Source organism: Uncinocarpus reesii, genomic scaffold, assembly GCF_000003515.1.
Source record: "Uncinocarpus reesii 1704 scaffold_3 genomic scaffold, whole genome shotgun sequence".
In the NCBI taxonomy this organism is placed as follows: Eukaryota; Fungi; Ascomycota; class Eurotiomycetes; order Onygenales; family Onygenaceae; genus Uncinocarpus; species Uncinocarpus reesii.
Genome location: NW_003052498.1, coordinates 1,633,859 through 1,649,841, shown reverse-complemented (window position 1 = coordinate 1,649,841; position 15,983 = coordinate 1,633,859). Strand labels below are relative to the sequence as shown.

At 52.6% G+C, this 15,983-nt stretch overlaps 7 protein-coding genes across 7 annotated transcripts; 5 read left to right on the top strand and 2 right to left on the bottom strand.

The window, feature by feature from the left end:
- Positions 1–892: 892 nt before the first annotated feature.
- On the bottom strand, positions 893–3,996 carry UREG_05338 (uncharacterized protein; the record flags this gene model as incomplete). The annotated part of the gene is made up of 3 exons (XM_002584603.1): positions 893–1,320; positions 1,364–1,389; positions 2,024–3,996. The coding sequence occupies 3 exons, from the start codon at positions 3,994–3,996 to the stop codon at positions 893–895; spliced, it is 2,427 nt and encodes an 808-aa protein (XP_002584649.1).
- A 476-nt stretch (positions 3,997–4,472) lies between these two features.
- UREG_05337 (uncharacterized protein) lies at positions 4,473–5,016 on the top strand (the record flags this gene model as incomplete). Its single annotated transcript, XM_002584602.1, has 2 exons — positions 4,473–4,794; positions 4,841–5,016. The coding sequence occupies 2 exons, from the start codon at positions 4,473–4,475 to the stop codon at positions 5,014–5,016; spliced, it is 498 nt and encodes a 165-aa protein (XP_002584648.1).
- A 1,243-nt stretch (positions 5,017–6,259) lies between these two features.
- On the top strand, positions 6,260–7,794 carry UREG_05336 (Delta(14)-sterol reductase; the record flags this gene model as incomplete). The annotated part of the gene is made up of 3 exons (XM_002584601.1): positions 6,260–6,288; positions 6,347–6,651; positions 6,710–7,794. 3 exons carry the CDS (start codon positions 6,260–6,262, stop codon positions 7,792–7,794), a joined length of 1,419 nt encoding a protein of 472 aa, XP_002584647.1.
- Positions 7,795–8,449: 655 nt separating this feature from the next.
- UREG_05335 (uncharacterized protein) lies at positions 8,450–8,872 on the top strand (the record flags this gene model as incomplete). Its single annotated transcript, XM_002584600.1, has 2 exons — positions 8,450–8,668; positions 8,741–8,872. 2 exons carry the CDS (start codon positions 8,450–8,452, stop codon positions 8,870–8,872), a joined length of 351 nt encoding a protein of 116 aa, XP_002584646.1.
- A 1,831-nt stretch (positions 8,873–10,703) lies between these two features.
- On the top strand, positions 10,704–12,768 carry UREG_05334 (uncharacterized protein; the record flags this gene model as incomplete). The annotated part of the gene is made up of 3 exons (XM_002584599.1): positions 10,704–10,887; positions 10,980–11,312; positions 11,369–12,768. 3 exons carry the CDS (start codon positions 10,704–10,706, stop codon positions 12,766–12,768), a joined length of 1,917 nt encoding a protein of 638 aa, XP_002584645.1.
- A 667-nt stretch (positions 12,769–13,435) lies between these two features.
- On the bottom strand, positions 13,436–14,128 carry UREG_05333 (uncharacterized protein; the record flags this gene model as incomplete). The annotated part of the gene is made up of 2 exons (XM_002584598.1): positions 13,436–13,485; positions 13,561–14,128. 2 exons carry the CDS (start codon positions 14,126–14,128, stop codon positions 13,436–13,438), a joined length of 618 nt encoding a protein of 205 aa, XP_002584644.1.
- Positions 14,129–14,764: 636 nt separating this feature from the next.
- UREG_05332 (uncharacterized protein) lies at positions 14,765–15,803 on the top strand (the record flags this gene model as incomplete). Its single annotated transcript, XM_002584597.1, has 2 exons — positions 14,765–15,051; positions 15,131–15,803. The coding sequence occupies 2 exons, from the start codon at positions 14,765–14,767 to the stop codon at positions 15,801–15,803; spliced, it is 960 nt and encodes a 319-aa protein (XP_002584643.1).
- Between the last annotated feature and the right edge of the window lie 180 nt (positions 15,804–15,983).

Below are 15,983 nucleotides of genomic sequence, written 5' to 3'. Positions count from 1 at the left end.
TGCAGGCCAACCGAACAAGTCTAGAGCTGGATGACTACCGAAAGCAGGCACAGGAGGACTCCGAGGCGGGCGGTGATTATCATGACGTTCGCATAAAAACTGTATTCAACACTCTTTTGCGGGACAGCTCCCGTTTCCCCGGTTATCTCACCCGCCATTGCCCGAAGATTTCCTATTAAAGTCCGACTTTGGTTCTTCAGCCCCTCAACTGTCAGTTTAATGCCGTGAAACGGGGTGAATTCGCTTAGGAAATCGACAAGGGCCTCGTAGCTGTTATCTGAAAGCCGATCGGACTGGAAGCACCGTTCTTCCCAGTCATCCATATATTTTAGCGGGTGCACACGCAACACTGAAGAATCGGCCGCGCAGAAGCCACTTGCCTGCCGGCTAGTAGCTGAGTGTGTGACTACCAGCGAATCCTGGCTGTTGTATGTTTTTTTGCTTTGTCTATTTTTTTTCCTTCGCTATTCTAAGATTTAGTTTATCCTGTCCAAGCCTCCTGCGGAGGGACGTGCGGAGGGACGGGCGGAGTATGGCGAGTGAAGAACAACAGCGACATCATCCACGCAGCACCGAGAGTTCTCCACAGACTTCCATGTACATTTTCTCTTCACTTTATTTACCTAGGTTTCAAGTATTCAAGCCGAAGCTGCTAATACGGGCTTGAGATATGGGAAGAGCGGGAGAGAGAGAAGTTATTATTCGCGCTCGCAAAATTATCAGGGCTTGTAGTGACGGACAACTTTGTCTTTGACTGCTTATGGATTCCGGTAACGACAGTTTACATGTAAGTAAGTTACAGCAGTATTCTCAAATCATATCGGCCGTTGCATCAAACACTCGTATTGCATTCTCCTCTCACACCCCATCTTAATCCACCGCACGCTCCCTCCTACTTGCTCTGTTCTCCCGCTGGCTCACTGTCACCGGTCGGCTTGACATGCACAACTGAAGTGTTCGGTTCGTCGTCCTTCAGGACACTGTCGGCGTGAGCCTTGAAAAAGGCCGCGCGCTGAGCCTCGTCTTCTGGCACGTTCAGCCTCGCACTGGCCATCTTCTTCTTCGAGATCACATAAATCGTGTCGCCCTCCTTGTAGGCCGGATCGCCCGTGACGCTCTTGTTGCAGGTTATCATAGTATCGTCCCTCTTCGCATTTCCTGACTGAAAGTCCCAGGCGATTCCGCTGACGGACAGGTCGAGGCCCGTGATGAGGCAGACTGGAATTGGTTTGACCGGTCCGTAATTGATGCCACAATCGAGGCCGTTTTGACGGGCGAAAAGTTGTGTAACCGATGTCATGCCCCCAGGGGGGAAGCGTGCTGATCCTGATCCAAAGAGTAAGGCGCGTTATGGAGTACGTACAATCAATCCTCGAACCGATGGCGGAACTTGGTCAAGCCCAAGAAATGGAGGCTCACTATGAACATCAAACTCCCCGCTCTGAAGTTAGGGAGTGAAAGGACGACCCGAAGCTGACAGTGTTTATCAATATAGAAAGATTGCTGGAAATGTTGCGCCTCGCACTAAAAAACGGTCGACAAATCAGTGGGTTTGGGACGAAGATCCGCCATACTACGGGACGAATGGAGGAGGAGATGGGGGATGGTGTCTTGATGTCATGCTTCTTTTCCTGACATCACTCTCAGGGCAGGAGGCTTCAAGATCTGGAATGTCAAGACTTCCTTTACCCTCCATTTTCTCTCTAATCAATCTATCAATTGCAACAATTTGGAGGAGATCTCAAATTCCTTTACTCGGATCTGAGCATCTCAAACTCGAGGAGATAGCAAGCAAGATCAGCCAACATCCCCTCTTCATATAATTCTAACGTAACATCAATCGCGCTTCAGGAAGATAGTACAGAGTACCATCAGCACTAAGACATGTTTACCACTCTGCTCCGACAAGACATACATATCTGACACCCAGAAACATTGCCACATGTTATCAGTATTGGTTGACAGCCTTTACGAACATGAAGCTTATGTATGGGCGGCGGCCCTCTCAAGCAAAGTCACCAACTCTAGCCGCGCCCCCTTGACCACAGAAGGGTCATACTGATCCAGGAATTTCAGCCTTCCCTCTTCCTCAGCATCAAGTTCCGGTCGCCTCAGCTGCACCAGAATCTCAGCCGGGGTCCGGCCTTGGTACGTAGTGAGGGGGTCAGCACCACACTTATTAACCAGGAACCGGATGAAAGCCACGCGCGGTGCTGTGTGTCTGAAACCGGCGCATTTAGGCTCCCAGCCACCGGTTGGCCACTCGAGCTTCTCATCCGCCCTACCAGCCAGCCAGAGGCAGAGCGTGTGCAGTGCCGTTGGATTGCTGTCTCCTGACCCCCCTCGTTTCTCTTCTCGTAGCTGCTGTTGGGTTTCTGGGACTACTTTCCGGTGGCGGTAGTTGATGTCAGCGCCCACAGCGAGCAATGCTTCGACCGTCGCCCGGGCGAGGTCCTCGATCGGATGTTCCTCGGATTCGTGACGGTCTAAGTAAAAAATCCAATTAGCACCCGGGCACGTCGCCTTGTGGACGACGTAGGTGTAGAGAAATTCATTCAGCTCATATGGGGTGAGCGAGCTGGCGACGGAGGTTATGACGCGCTTCCAGCCGGCAAGAACAGCCTCGTCCTCGCCTAACAGTGACCCTGGTGTGGTGCGGTAGTCGTACCTCGCCAGGGCTTTAGCCGTCGCGCGAATCCCGAAGATCCCATTTCTGGGGGCGTAGTGGCCCGCCAGCAGCGTTAACGCTGACGCGAAGATTGGGGATACCAAGCTGCCCACGCCCCATTCCCTTAGCAGCTCCTGGATGTAGTCATCCCGCGGCGGTCCAAGACGGTAGTGGCCGGTGTGCAGCAGTGCTGCATGCGTGATGTGAGAGTTCCTAGAATTATAGGCTGGGTGCTCTCGCCCGTTGGGGCTTGCACCATGGTCCAAGAAGAACTGGAGCACGTCAGAAATATGAGGGCTACTGCTGTTGTGTTTATCATAGCCTTCCCAGCAGTCAACCGCGTCAAGGAAGACGAGGAGAGGACTGGTGAAGGAGACACGCGAACTACCGTGCTGGAGGTATGGCACACAAATGTTCATGTCGGCGCCATGGTCCAACAGCACCTCCGCTATCTGCATGAGAGCTGCCCGAACAGGCGGATTTGTTATCGAGGTCGCCAAGGCATGAGCAAGCGCGCAGAGTGGGATGTGGAAAGGTATACATGGCGCGGGAGGCGGCTCCACCTCGAGCGGTCCATCAGCACAGGCGCCACGGTCAAGAAGAAGGCGAACAAGATCGGGAGAAAGCGTGTGCACAGCTTCAGAGAGTGGTGATGTGGTGCGGAACGTGTTGCCGCGGAAAGCGTTCGGGCTGGCACCAGCATCAAGCAGAGTGCTGGCAAGGTCAACATACTCATCAGGTGACAAGGTGTTTGTTGATGAGCGCGGGGGACGACACCCCTTCAGCAGGCCGATGAGCATGTCAGTACGCATCTCCTGACTGAGCTGATGGGCAAGGTCGCCGGCGAAGAATAAGGGTAGCAGGGCGGGCGCATCCGGCCCCTGAGTGACGAGCTTGATCAGGGACTGGATGGATGCGAGCGACGTGCCCGGCTCGTCGAGCCGCGCGCCGAGGGAGACCAGGTGCGAGAATGTCTCGACATGTCCTCCCCTGGCTGCGAGCTGCAGCGTGAGGGCTTTGATGATGAGGATGGTGTTGCTGCCGCTGTTTCTGTCGACAATTGCAACAGGTTTCGGCTGTCTACGCCTGGGTTTGACATCGCGCTTAACTGTGAAGGAAGCGACCGGCACAGCACTCACAGAGATGCCGAGGTCCAAGGCAGCATCGATGGTAGCAATGCAGCCCGCTTTGCAGGCTTTCTTCATGGCTTGGTCACGCAAGTTGAGACTCTTGGGCTGTCCATTGAAGGGTGCAACCGGGCTGGTCGTGCCGCCACGGTGAGTCATGAACTGGCGTATCAGGTCTTCGGACCTGCTGGCTTGCCCCATGGTTTGACGCTTGAAATTGGATAGTATCTTCACCAAGATTCTGGATGAGATCAAGATGGAACGTAAATTGCAGCAGCTTCCATATGTAGCGTATTGCACGTTGTCATGACCAGTGCCCACGGTTCGGGCTCGTCGCCCCTGGAGCGCAGCGTGCCCTTCACTGGAACTCCGGTTGTTGGTTGCCTCGTGGCCAAGCGCTCGGCACTAGTTAAGCTAGAGGCTTGGCTCACTAATCTTATTTCTACCCCAATCCATCTATCAATGACAATTGACAGCATACTACTTATGGAGTGCTTGCCAACCTCATTCAATAGCAGATGTCTTGATTCCATACTCCATACATAGGGTATATTTATCTCACAGCATTTATGGTGCTGACTAACTCTCCGTTCAACTCTTTCCAAGTCGCCAGATTGACAGGCACTTGAAGATTTTTAACTGCTTCAAGCTCCGACTGTTGCTTTGATTTCTGCATCATGTGCTGGTTACGCGCAGATGACACCAAGAACATTTTCCGATATGGGATAATACGGACCCAAGAGTGGCGCCAAGCTGCAATGCAAAATCTTCACCTCTGGGAAATGGATTTGGACTATGCCCGAGCTCAAATCCCTGAAGATGAGCGCCAGAGAACTCCGCCAAATTCAGAATATGTGCCATCTTCCCCTCTAGGACCAGAGGCAGAGACTCGCAAAATCTATACGCGTTCTCAAACTCGTCGTGCGCCCCAGGAACGACCCCGTCACTCCGAGTCCTCGGACTCATCGGACTCCGATTCAAACCAGGTAGTACCCAGCCGTAAGCGGAACATCAGCCAAGTCACCTCCCCCCCGCCCACCCAAAGAATGTTACGCCAAGGAGACCTTCCCCGTGGGTCAAGTGGCCAGAGTCAATCTCACACTGCAAAATTCTGCACTCAAAAATGCCTGCTTGGTCTTGTCAAAACGACTTGTTGGATCACAACTGCCCGAATGTCGAGCAACACCAACAGGGTCAAGGTGGCAACCATCACCTTATTAACAAAGAACGCCTGGTACAGCTAATAAAGCATCAGCTAGATGAAAATCTCGATCTCAACTGCACTCCATTTGGGATTTGTGGGGGGTATGGGGCCCCGTTCAAGCTGACGTGTGCTTCGTATGGTTATACCATCGTTGGCAAAGGGACGACATCCCGACCCTGGAACGAGGTCTCACGCGAATCAGAGGTATACGCAGTACTTCACAAAGCACAAGGCGCTGCTGTACTAGTGTTTCTTGGGAAAATTGACATGGGGAAAACGTACTTTTTGCATGGGGCCGGGCAAATTCGACATATGCTCCTCATGGCGTGGGGGGGGCACAACCGAACTTGAACACACCCAGACTCTTCTCCATGAAATCGCGAGGTCAAAGAAGGAAATCCACGCCTTGGGGGTGGTTCACGAGGATTTTAGGTTTGAAAATGTTTTATGGAATGCTGAGTTAGGAAGGGCGTTGATGATCGATTTCCACCGTTCCAAGCTGGACCAGGGATGGGTGAAGCGATCATCGTGCGAAAAACATCGCTCGCCGGCCAAAAGGCTCCGTGTGACTTGACCCTGTGCGGTATGGGTCATGTCGCTTGGAATGGTTTCAGAGAACTTTGGATGCCGTTATTTGGTGATATCGCCCCGCCGCTTTCTTACATTCTCTTTCTTACATTCTCTTTCTTACATTTTCCCCTGATGAGAAAAGCAGCCATTGGAAAGGCAGCAGAAAGACCATGTTTGCCTTTCTTGCAAGCATATGGTGGTCAAGGTCGACTTTTCCATTTCAACATGGCCTCCCCAATTAACTGGGGAACAAGGGACTCGGAAACGTGCTTGAAACGCTTCACTCATTTTACTCGTGGGAGAATTCAACATTACCAACTGCCATACCCTTCAAATTCGGCTTGGGCTTTGTCGGAAGTTTATAGTCATACAAAATATCACTTTGAGATCCCGGGAATATCCTCATAGTAAGGAATTGATGTGCATACGTATATATATCAACTTTACAGCGAACGTGTTTGCCTTCAAAATCAGCTGGAAATCGAATGCCCCCCTATGCCAAGGCGCCAATACAACTAGATTGAGCCACACCAAATGGGGACTAGCGTTATTTGCGAAAAAAAGGAGCTGGCACGTGATGATTTCAAGTCTCAAAAGGATGGATGCCATTCATGATCTCTGTCCCGGACACAAGGCTCAATTGACGCATTGAAGTTCACGCAACACTTTTTCTCTGCATGCACCCAAGCCATGCCGCACAAATATGAGTTTGGAGGCCCGTAAGTGATTCTTGGGACAGTCAATCTGAACAATTGCCCGCTGACGCGTTGATCTTAGGGTTGGTGCCGCCGGGATCGTGTTCGGCCTTCCTCCCTTAATGTACTTCTTGTACTTCACTTGCAACGATATCTCAGGCTGTCCCGCTCCGGCTCTTCGGGACCCTGCGAACCTCACGTGGGAGAAGCTCAAGGCCCAAATCCCATGGCCGGGGAGTGTCTCGCAATTCGCCAGTTGGGAGGTTACGGGCTGGGTGTTGGCATACTACCTATTCAGTCTGCTGCTTTACCGGATTCTGCCGGCGCAAGAGATTTATGGGACCAAGCTGCGCGAGTCGGGGCGTCCGCTGAAATATCGGTTTAATGGTGAGGGATTGGAAACACCGTTTACCGTGGCGCGTGAAACTGATGTTGTGGATTGTAGCCTTTTACTCAACCATCGTCCATCTGGTTCTGGCCGGCATTGGTACTTACATCTATGGCGCGGATTTTGTGGTTTGGAGGTACATTACCGACAATTACCTGCAAATCTTGACTGCGAACGTCCTCCTGGCCTATGCCATCTCCATATACGTCTACGCCGGCAGTTTCGGTGTAAAACCCGGTAACAGTGAACTGCGAGAGCTAGCGATCGGGGGCCAGTCGGGAAACGTGCTCTACGATTTCTTCATTGGCCGTGAGCTAAATCCACGTAAAACGTTGCCGTTCTTCGGCGAGGTCGATATCAAGGCGTGGCTAGAGATGCGTCCTGGCCTGACCGGCTGGGCACTGCTCGATCTTGCCTTTGTGGCTAAACAGTACCGGACGTATGGCTATGTGTCTGATAGCATCGTGTTCATCTGCTGCATCCAGACATACTATGTGCTCGAGGGCCAGTATGCGGAATCGGGCCTCCTGGGTATGATGGATATCATCACTGATGGGTTAGGGTTCATGCTTACCTTTGGTGATATCATTTGGGTACCCTTTCTGTACTCGACCCAATGCCGGTACCTGTCGGTCTATCCGGTGCATCTGGGATGGGCGGGCCTGGCTGCCGTGAGCATCACATTTGCCATCGGCGTCTCTATATTCCGGGCCGCCAACTCCCAAAAGTATACCTTCCGCACGAAACCCGACCATCCCAGCGTGGCGGGCATGTCATACATCCAGACCAAGAGAGGCACCAGGCTGCTTACTGCGGGTTGGTGGGGGATGGCACGGCACATCAACTATTTTGGCGATTGGCTGCAGTCCCTGCCGTTTTGTCTTCCGACGGCGCTGGCGGGCTATCTCATCTTCCCGGCTGGGAGCTCCATTGCTGATGCGGCGAAGACGCTTGACGGTCGGGAGGTGCTTGCGACCAAGGGGGCGGGCATGTTCTACACGTACTTTTACAGCGCGTGGTTTGCGTTTATGCTTATCCACAGAGAGCAGCGCGACGATGCAGCGTGTTCGCAAAAGTATGGTGAGGATTGGGAGAGATATAAGAAGCTTGTGAAGTGGAGGATTCTGCCCGGGGTTTATTAAAATTGGATGGAGGTGGCGGTTCGCAAGCGGTACCACTGACTCTTTAATCAGGGAAAGGTAGGAAAGGCAATCGAGATATATGGGATTTTGTATAATACATCGGGTTGGCAAATAGTAATGATAATACTGTAATACATAATCTAGACAAGATTCCGTCGCAGAATTCTCAGACGAAGTCCAGAGTAATACTCTGGACGTTAGTGGTGAGGAATGCTATCAAGGGGGGTTCTTGCCAAGATCCGGGTCTACATCGGGCCGCAGCACGGGGCACTTGATTCACTAGCCTAAAGTAGTTAGCGTCCCGGGTTTTGATGCCAGGTGACCCATTTGCATTCCGCCAATCACACCTATCCAAGCCCTGTCAAAAGTGTGGGCAAGTCTAGGCCCCAGCATCCGCCATCCAGCTCCCAAACGCGAGAGCTATCAAGAGCCACAACAACCACAGCTGCTTCTCTCTCCAGGCGAGAAGCAATGCTCCAGTCTCAAAATGCCGTCTCTTGCACTGATTATCGACCACTCCCCCTTCTTCCCCGCCCACTGGTCCCTCTTTGTCGCACATCCCGCCGACCCCGAGATTGGCAAGCGGATCCACGTTGAGGGCAGTGTGTACGCCGGGTTCGCGCACGCGGTGCAGCGGAGATATCGGTTGGGGACGATGGGGAGGAACTTTAGCGTGCTGGAGCTGGGGGAGTTGACGGGAGAGGAGGGCGTGGTGGTTGTGAGGCACGTGGATGGTGATGGTGATGGTGATGGTGATGGTGGGGAGAATGAGCAGCGTGGAGAGGAGGCGAAGCCGGTGGACAGCCTGGAGGGGATTGCGATGGGTGTGCCGGCGCCTGGGGCGAGTTTGAAGGTTGTTGATGATGGGTTGAAGGTACGTTTTCCTTGTTACAGGTGCGGGGGGAAGGGAAAGTGTATAGCTGATGGATGGGTGTTGCGATTGTAGCTAGCCAGTAAGAAGCCGGTGCGGATGAAGAATTGTCAAGACTGGATCATAGATGTCGTGGCGGAGTTGGTACAGAGGGAGATGCTCCCCACGGCCGCGAATGACATTGTGCAGAATGCTCCGAAGAACTGACGGGTGGCTCCTGTTTCGATGAGTGGGTGGAATCGTACGCCATCTAAAGCGCAGCCCAAGGTGTTGAGAAGCAACATGTCTGGATAAAGGTGAAATAATCATAAATGGTTATTGCACCAAAGAGGAAGTTCAATGCAGGGCAAGCTTTTCAAAGCTTGGCTCTCAAGGGAATTTGGGATCTCGGGAACCGTGGAAGCCTCCGCTCTCGGATTCTCCCTTTCCGCCAAAGCAAAGGCGAGTTAACCAGCCAAGCGCTGCCAATCCCAGCGTGTAACGGACCAAGCCTTGATTCCTGCAACTCAAAGCCGCTTGTCCGCCACCGAATTGAGGTTCCCAAGCACAATTCCGTCCTTGGCGCGATCGGCCCGCCAGCTGTTCAAAAAATCAGCAGTGTCACATCCAGCTTGGCGGGATTGTCGATTATCAGTTTCGGCTGCTGAAGCTTGAGCCTTGAAGTCCCGGACGTTGAGATCAACAGTTGACAGCGGCCGGAGGGAGCCAATTCCGGGGGTGAGTTAATAGTTGTTGGGGATGATCAGGGGGACGGAAAGGAGCGGGTGAACTGTGCGGAGGGCATCACATGACAGCCCTCAGGTTCCACCGATAAATGGGCCCCTGTTGCACTGTTGCTTCGCATTCTGATCCCTGTTGAATCCATCCCATGCTCTCCAACTCTTCCGAATAATAATTGCAACAGATGCAACAGAGGAAGAGGGTGAGGTGGCATTTTGGCTGTGAGCGGACTCGAAGCCTATGACATAATGGAAACCGGTTAGGGTTTAGCGCCAGCTTCTGATTGGCTGTGGCTTATGTAACGCAGCACTAAAAGCGCCAAGCCCCCATTAACCCACCGCCTTTATGTGGCAGAATCCTGGCGGCGGAAAAAAAGAGAAAAAGAAAAGAAGAAGAAGAAGAGGAGGAGGAGAGGAGAGAGGAGGGGATAGGATGACAAGGAGGAGGGAATAGGATCAGGAGAGATAGGGCCAGGCTGACTACATTGCCTTTTAAGATGGGCAGGAGAGATCTTCCCAGCAGTAACAGTCTGCTGTTGTGCATGCGCTGCAGCCAGCACCCATGGGATAAATATAAATTCCCTGGTCTCCATTCCCAACCGACCCTGGCCAGCAACCTTGTTAGTTAGTGCTTGTTTTTCTGGGGCAGCAGGAAAAATAAAATCTTTGAATCCCGTTGTTTATTAGCTCGTGCAGGTTTCCAGCCCATTCATGCTTTGGTCCGCCGAGACCCAGATCCTCCCTGTGACTAACAAAAACGGCACTCAACCTTGAACCGACCTCCTCTCACCTCCTCCTCCTCTCCCACTGCACTTTCAATCCATCATCAACCACCTCTTCTTGTCCACATATTCAGCAACCGGACTATCTGTGTTCGCTCCCGGTCTCTATCCACGCAGGGCCATTGGTGCCACCACAATTATTCGTCCCGGATTCACTTTCGTCCCAAGTCACAGAAAAAGGAAACTCACTGTCGGCAGGCCAGAGAGGTATGTCTCCATTTCTGCGTTGTTGTTTGGTGATTGTTTGTCAATCAAATCTCCGCGGGCCGCTGTACTCTCAAGGCACATCTGCTGCATCCGCTGCAAACTGCTGAGATCGCAGCGTCTGTTGGGCTGCAGGGAGGCAAACTTGGGGTCCCCGTCCATCCCTGCTTCATCCACGTCTCTCCACGCCGGTCACTGGCCTCTTCCACCCCGTCTTTCACCCTTGCGTCTGCACGGTCCGGTTTCGGGTTGATTTGCGATCTTCACCCGTGTTATACGGAGGACTCACCGTGACTGTATGCTTACTGCGACTAGGGCATCATGCCACCGACCATGGCTCCTCCGCCGCCTGCAGCCGTTGCTTGCCCACTCCACTCTCTTCGCGCCGATCAAATGGACATCGACTCACCCAAACCCGATCATCACTCTCGTCGCACCTCTCCAGGCTCAAACTCCAACTCGCGCTCAAGCAGCTCTCGTCGTGAATCGTTTGGCTCCATCGAGGAAGAAAGCACCGGTCCGTCTACAGTCTCTTATACTCCCTTTTCTTTGACCTACCCGTCTCCTCTGATCCTCGCAATCCGCGGCAGCGCGCTGATAGACGCACAGGGATCGCGCAGTCCTTCGTCGATAAAGAAAACTCTCCGTCCAAAGGCCAGTCCAACCCCGCCAAAACGGCGCTCAACGTCCAAAGCCCGACCCAGACCCCGGACTTCTGCTGCCCATGCGGCGGATTTCTGGGATGGAAACAGATCCGCTTGGGAGGCCGGAGAGCAAGCAGGAGCTACAGTGACCTCCGTCTCCTGGGTGGCGGCCATCAGTCTAGAGGTTGGGCGTGGGAGGAGGCCACCGTGAAGCCCACCCCCACTGTCAAGGAGGAAGAACAACCACCCAAAGAAAGGGGGCCTGCTCCGATCGAGAAGCTCCCTGCTGAAATCCTCGGTATGTCGGGTCCGCAGGTCGTTTTCAGGGCCGATGGATGCTAACCCAATGCGCAGACCAGATCATCTCTAATCTAGCAGTTGACATCCCGCCAAATGGATACACGCCACGCAATATTGATTTAATCTCTTGCCTTTTGACTTCCCGCACCCTTCATTCTGCGACCCTCAGTGTCTTATACCGCCACATCACGATTCCGCACTCGATCATCTTTTCCAAAGCCTTGAATCACATCAGGCAGTACCCATCCCTGGGGACCATCGTTAGGCGACTCGATTTCTCCCACTTCACCTCTGTGGGACTGGGCCGAACCCAGCAAATGAATCTCGAAATCCAGAATTTGACGTCAAGGACGCTCTTGGAGTGCTTGAACCTACTCCCAAATCTAAAGGAGCTACTGCTACAAGAGCACGTCGAAGATGATGTGAACGGCGATGTCATGCGAAAGATCTTCTCTGATACCCCGACCCTGCGAGCTGTCGACTTTTGTGGTTGCTCTTCAGTCACCTTCTCCTCTGGGTTCGTAGGTGCTGTAACGCAAGACCCCAGTTTCCCACCGCAGCTTCGTACCTTGCGGCGGGTCTCTCTCCACGAATGCACGGGCCTCCCGGACGATGCCTTCCAGGCCCTCTTGCCGCGATTGGTGAATTTGACCCATCTCGATGTTACGCACACTCAGATCACCAACAAAACCTTGTTCTTGATTCCACACAGCGCTCAAATTACCCATTTGAACCTCTCCCGATGCACGCGACTGACCGGATCTGAGGTGGTTAAATTTTTGACAACGCATCCCGCTGTCAGCGACACGCTGGTGTATTTGAACCTGATGTCAGACGTTTCGCGGCACCGGATCCTCGAGGAAGAAGATGTTGAGGCGCTCCTGCCGCATCTCACATCCACATTGCGATCTCTCAACCTTGGCGGTGCAAAGATCACATCTGCCCAAATGCCAATGCTCCTCAGGCTATCTAAACACGTGGAGGAACTCGGCCTCAATTCGGCGAATATTACCGTCGATGACATCAATTCGTTTTTCAAGCCTCGCCCCGCATCCGGCGAGAATCAAATGGAGGTCGATTGGGTTCGTCCGGAGCTGCGTTACCTTGATCTCACAAAGAATCCATACTTGACCCAAGCAACGCTTCTGAATCCCAAATCATGCCTTCTCGTGACCCAACAGAGCTATCCCCTGCACGTGATTGAACTAACTGAACGGATTATCACGCCTCTTCGTCAACGGAGCCCCCGGAATGGTTGGGTGGTGAGAGACTTGGGAAGGCGAGGGTGGTATGTGCGAGAGCCACCGACGAATCCGAACGACCTGAAGTTGATGCCTCGTGACGACGGCAGAAGATCATGGAAAATGGGGGCACGTTGGTGGGGAATGAGGAAAGTTCCGGTTTGCGTTGGCGATGTGGGTGGGATTTACGGCCATTATATGTTTAAGAAGTGATTTCCGGAGAGCGGCGGGTATCGGATGTGACGTTTTATTTTGAAATTCTACGACAGTCGCCGGCACCGCGCATATCCATAGGAAGTGTTTTGCAGGGAGATGTTTGGGCGGCTATGAACACAGTCCACTCTGGTAGGGTGTTTGTGTCTGATATCTTTTTGTTTTTTTCCCTTTCCTTCCTCACAATAACATTGCAAATGGTGGAAAAAGGTGTGAGCGATTATTTCTCTGCTATGCAAGCAAGCGTGGAGTGAGGTGGGCAAGCAATGTCTTCACTATTTTGAATCCATTTTCTCCTTTGCGGGCTATGAGTTATCTATTTGCTCTATTGATACTTTTTGTTCCGAGTCCCCTTTGATGTAAAACATTATTATACGTTGTTTTGCATGTTATCGAGGTAGCGTCCTTTAATTTTATTCTTTAATATGGCTATGATTGCTCGCTTTAGAAACTTACGCTATACCGGTAAAACCAACAACAGCCGTGGACAGCACCGTCATGCGTCTAGGGAAATGGATCGTGGGCCTGTCCTCTTCTCTCAGCCCGGGAAGCGCTTCACTCGACCAAACATCCGTATAAACTCCCATTCAGCGCCGATGACACCGGGATAACCCCATAATCTGCTTTTGTTTAAAATACCGTAGAGGGTAAATTGCAAAGCGCTAAATCACGACGGCATCTCCATATCTCGCTCATCGAACGGATCCCCGAAAGCGTCTTTACAAGATCAAAGGTTAGATAAACGGTCACAAAGTAACAGGAGGGAAATAGGGAAATTAGTAGGCTCCCCACCTAGATTAAAATCCTTATCGATCACATACTCCATCGCCCGCCTGTACTCTTCTTGTGCCTGGCGGTTGTTCCACGACGCGCCCGGCGGGCCGTGGAGGATCAGTTCCTCCTCAGTTTGCGCGGGATTTGACGGCGATGCCGTTGTCGCTTCGGCCGCTGTGGTGTTTGCCGTCGAGGAAACTTGTGCAGTGGAAGTGGAGGTTTCCGGCTCTCCGGGGGCAGCACTACCGCTGCCGCCGGCGGGGGTGGGAAGTCTGTGTTCGGCGCTGGTCAGGTCCAGTGCGGATGATTGTGGTTTTGATTGGGAGGCGGGGGGGGAGGAGAGGCCGGCTGCGGGGTGTGCGGTGGTAGTGGTGGTGGTGGTGGAGGCGGAGATGAAGGGGTGTGCGGCTGTGGGTGTCTGGGGACGTTGGCCGTTGTCGGAGGTGAAGGAGGATGGGGAGGAGGAAGAGGAGGAGAGCATTTCGGAGTCGCCGTCTTGGTCTGGGAGGAGGTGTTGAGTGGTTAGTGAGTGGTTGTGGCGGAGAGCGGAGCGGGGAGGATGATGGGGGAAGGTGAGGGTACCCATTGCGGAGTTTGGAGGCTGTGTGGGACTCGAGCTAAGGACTGAGGGAGATTATACTGCAGGAATTCCGCTTTGATTGCTGTGTGAGATCGTGCTGGCGGGCGTTCTCTCTCTGCGGGATGTGTTGGATGTACTCCGTATTGAATGTTTGTATGGATCTTGTATGGCACCAATCTTATCTTATCAGTCAATCATGGGGGTGGCTAAACTGCACCAAGCTAGTCACCCAGTTGATGACATAACCAACCACAGCAGACAAAACGGGCAACAGCAAACGGCCTTCAGCAATCATGCCATCTGTGGCTATGTTGATACATCCAGTTCCTTCAGATCCATCAGGCTCATTGCTGCTGTAAACCACACCACTTGGTTGCATTGTTTTAGTGGATGTTGCAAGCAGCACCCATTGGGAATGTGAACTTGCTGCTAGCCCATACTTCCACAGGACTTTTCGCGCTCTGACCCTTTCTCCCTCATTCTGCAGCACCACATCCACCACATTCACACCATTCTCATTGCAACTGGACCAGAAAGTCCCCCTTTCATGACACCATTCGTGCCTTACTGCTAGTTGCTTCCACCGTGATACCCCGCATTCTCTTCGTCCTCGACCCAATAAGCACTTTGAGTTTGTATACGATGAGCAGGACGGCTGGCATCCCCGATGCGTGGGATGATGACTGGGAGGAGCAAATTGATGTACGGCATTCGCATATAGAGGAGCCTATTCCTAAATGGCAGCAAGATGTGAAACCTTTGCTAATACAAGAATGCTCGCAGAATACAAACACCGAACCTCCCACCCTTCCACCGGCTCCTCAGCAAGAGCCGGAAAAGAAGATATCGTCGAGAGCTAAAAAGGCTCAACTACGTGCACAGCATGCGGAATTCAACAGGCAGCTATGGGCAGAGGCCGAAGCAGAAGCGTATGGTTCTTCCCGGAACCGATAATTACTGGTCACCGATCCGAACGCACATATATACTAACTCATATTCGGCGCTTAGAGAATCCACCCAAATGTCGCACTACCTCGAAACCCGCTCCACGATCCCCCTAAAATCAGAATACAAGCCCGCCGTCAAGGTCTTGAGCCGTAACCCTCAAGATTCCAGCGGCCTGGGCGCCACAACGGCAGGGTTGCACAGAATCACAATCTCACCTCGACCCACCGGCAGCAGCAACAATAACGATGAAAACAGCTCTGACGAAGAAGCCAAAAAGCAAAAGCAGCTAACTCCAGAAGAACGTCTCGCCATCGCCCAACGCGAACGGGAAGAGAAGCAGCGCAAATACGAAGAAGTTCGTGAACGCCTATTTGGAAGCTCAAACACAGGATCTGGCGCGTCGTCTCCGGGAAACACTACGCCGCCGCGACATCAACAGCAAGGTGGAGAACACAAGTGGAAGGGCAAAGCCCGATCGAATGGAAATAGTAGAGATCGCGGAGAAAAGAGGGAACCGTCTTCTAGGGCAGTAAAGGGGAAACAGCTCTACGATCCAAATTATGTCGCTAAGCCTAATGCGAATCCGGGGAAGAAGAAGGAACAACGATCGCATAATGTGGCAGAGGAGTCAAGGCCACCTCAGGCTCCAATTCGATCGCCCAGAGGTCCTGACGGAAGTGGGCCGGGCGGTTTCGGCTTTGCCGAGCGAGGTGGTGGAACCGCGCCGCGTTGAGACTTGGACAAGGTTATTGGTACTATTCACTATCTACGAATATGGGTGTTGGTAGAAGGAAAACAGCAAGTCGCCGTTCCAACCTTGGCGAAGACACAAATTGGATTGATTTCCGGTTCCAATTGGTCTATTGCAACTATGCCAACCGAATATCGAGACGGGGATATGATCATATCCAAG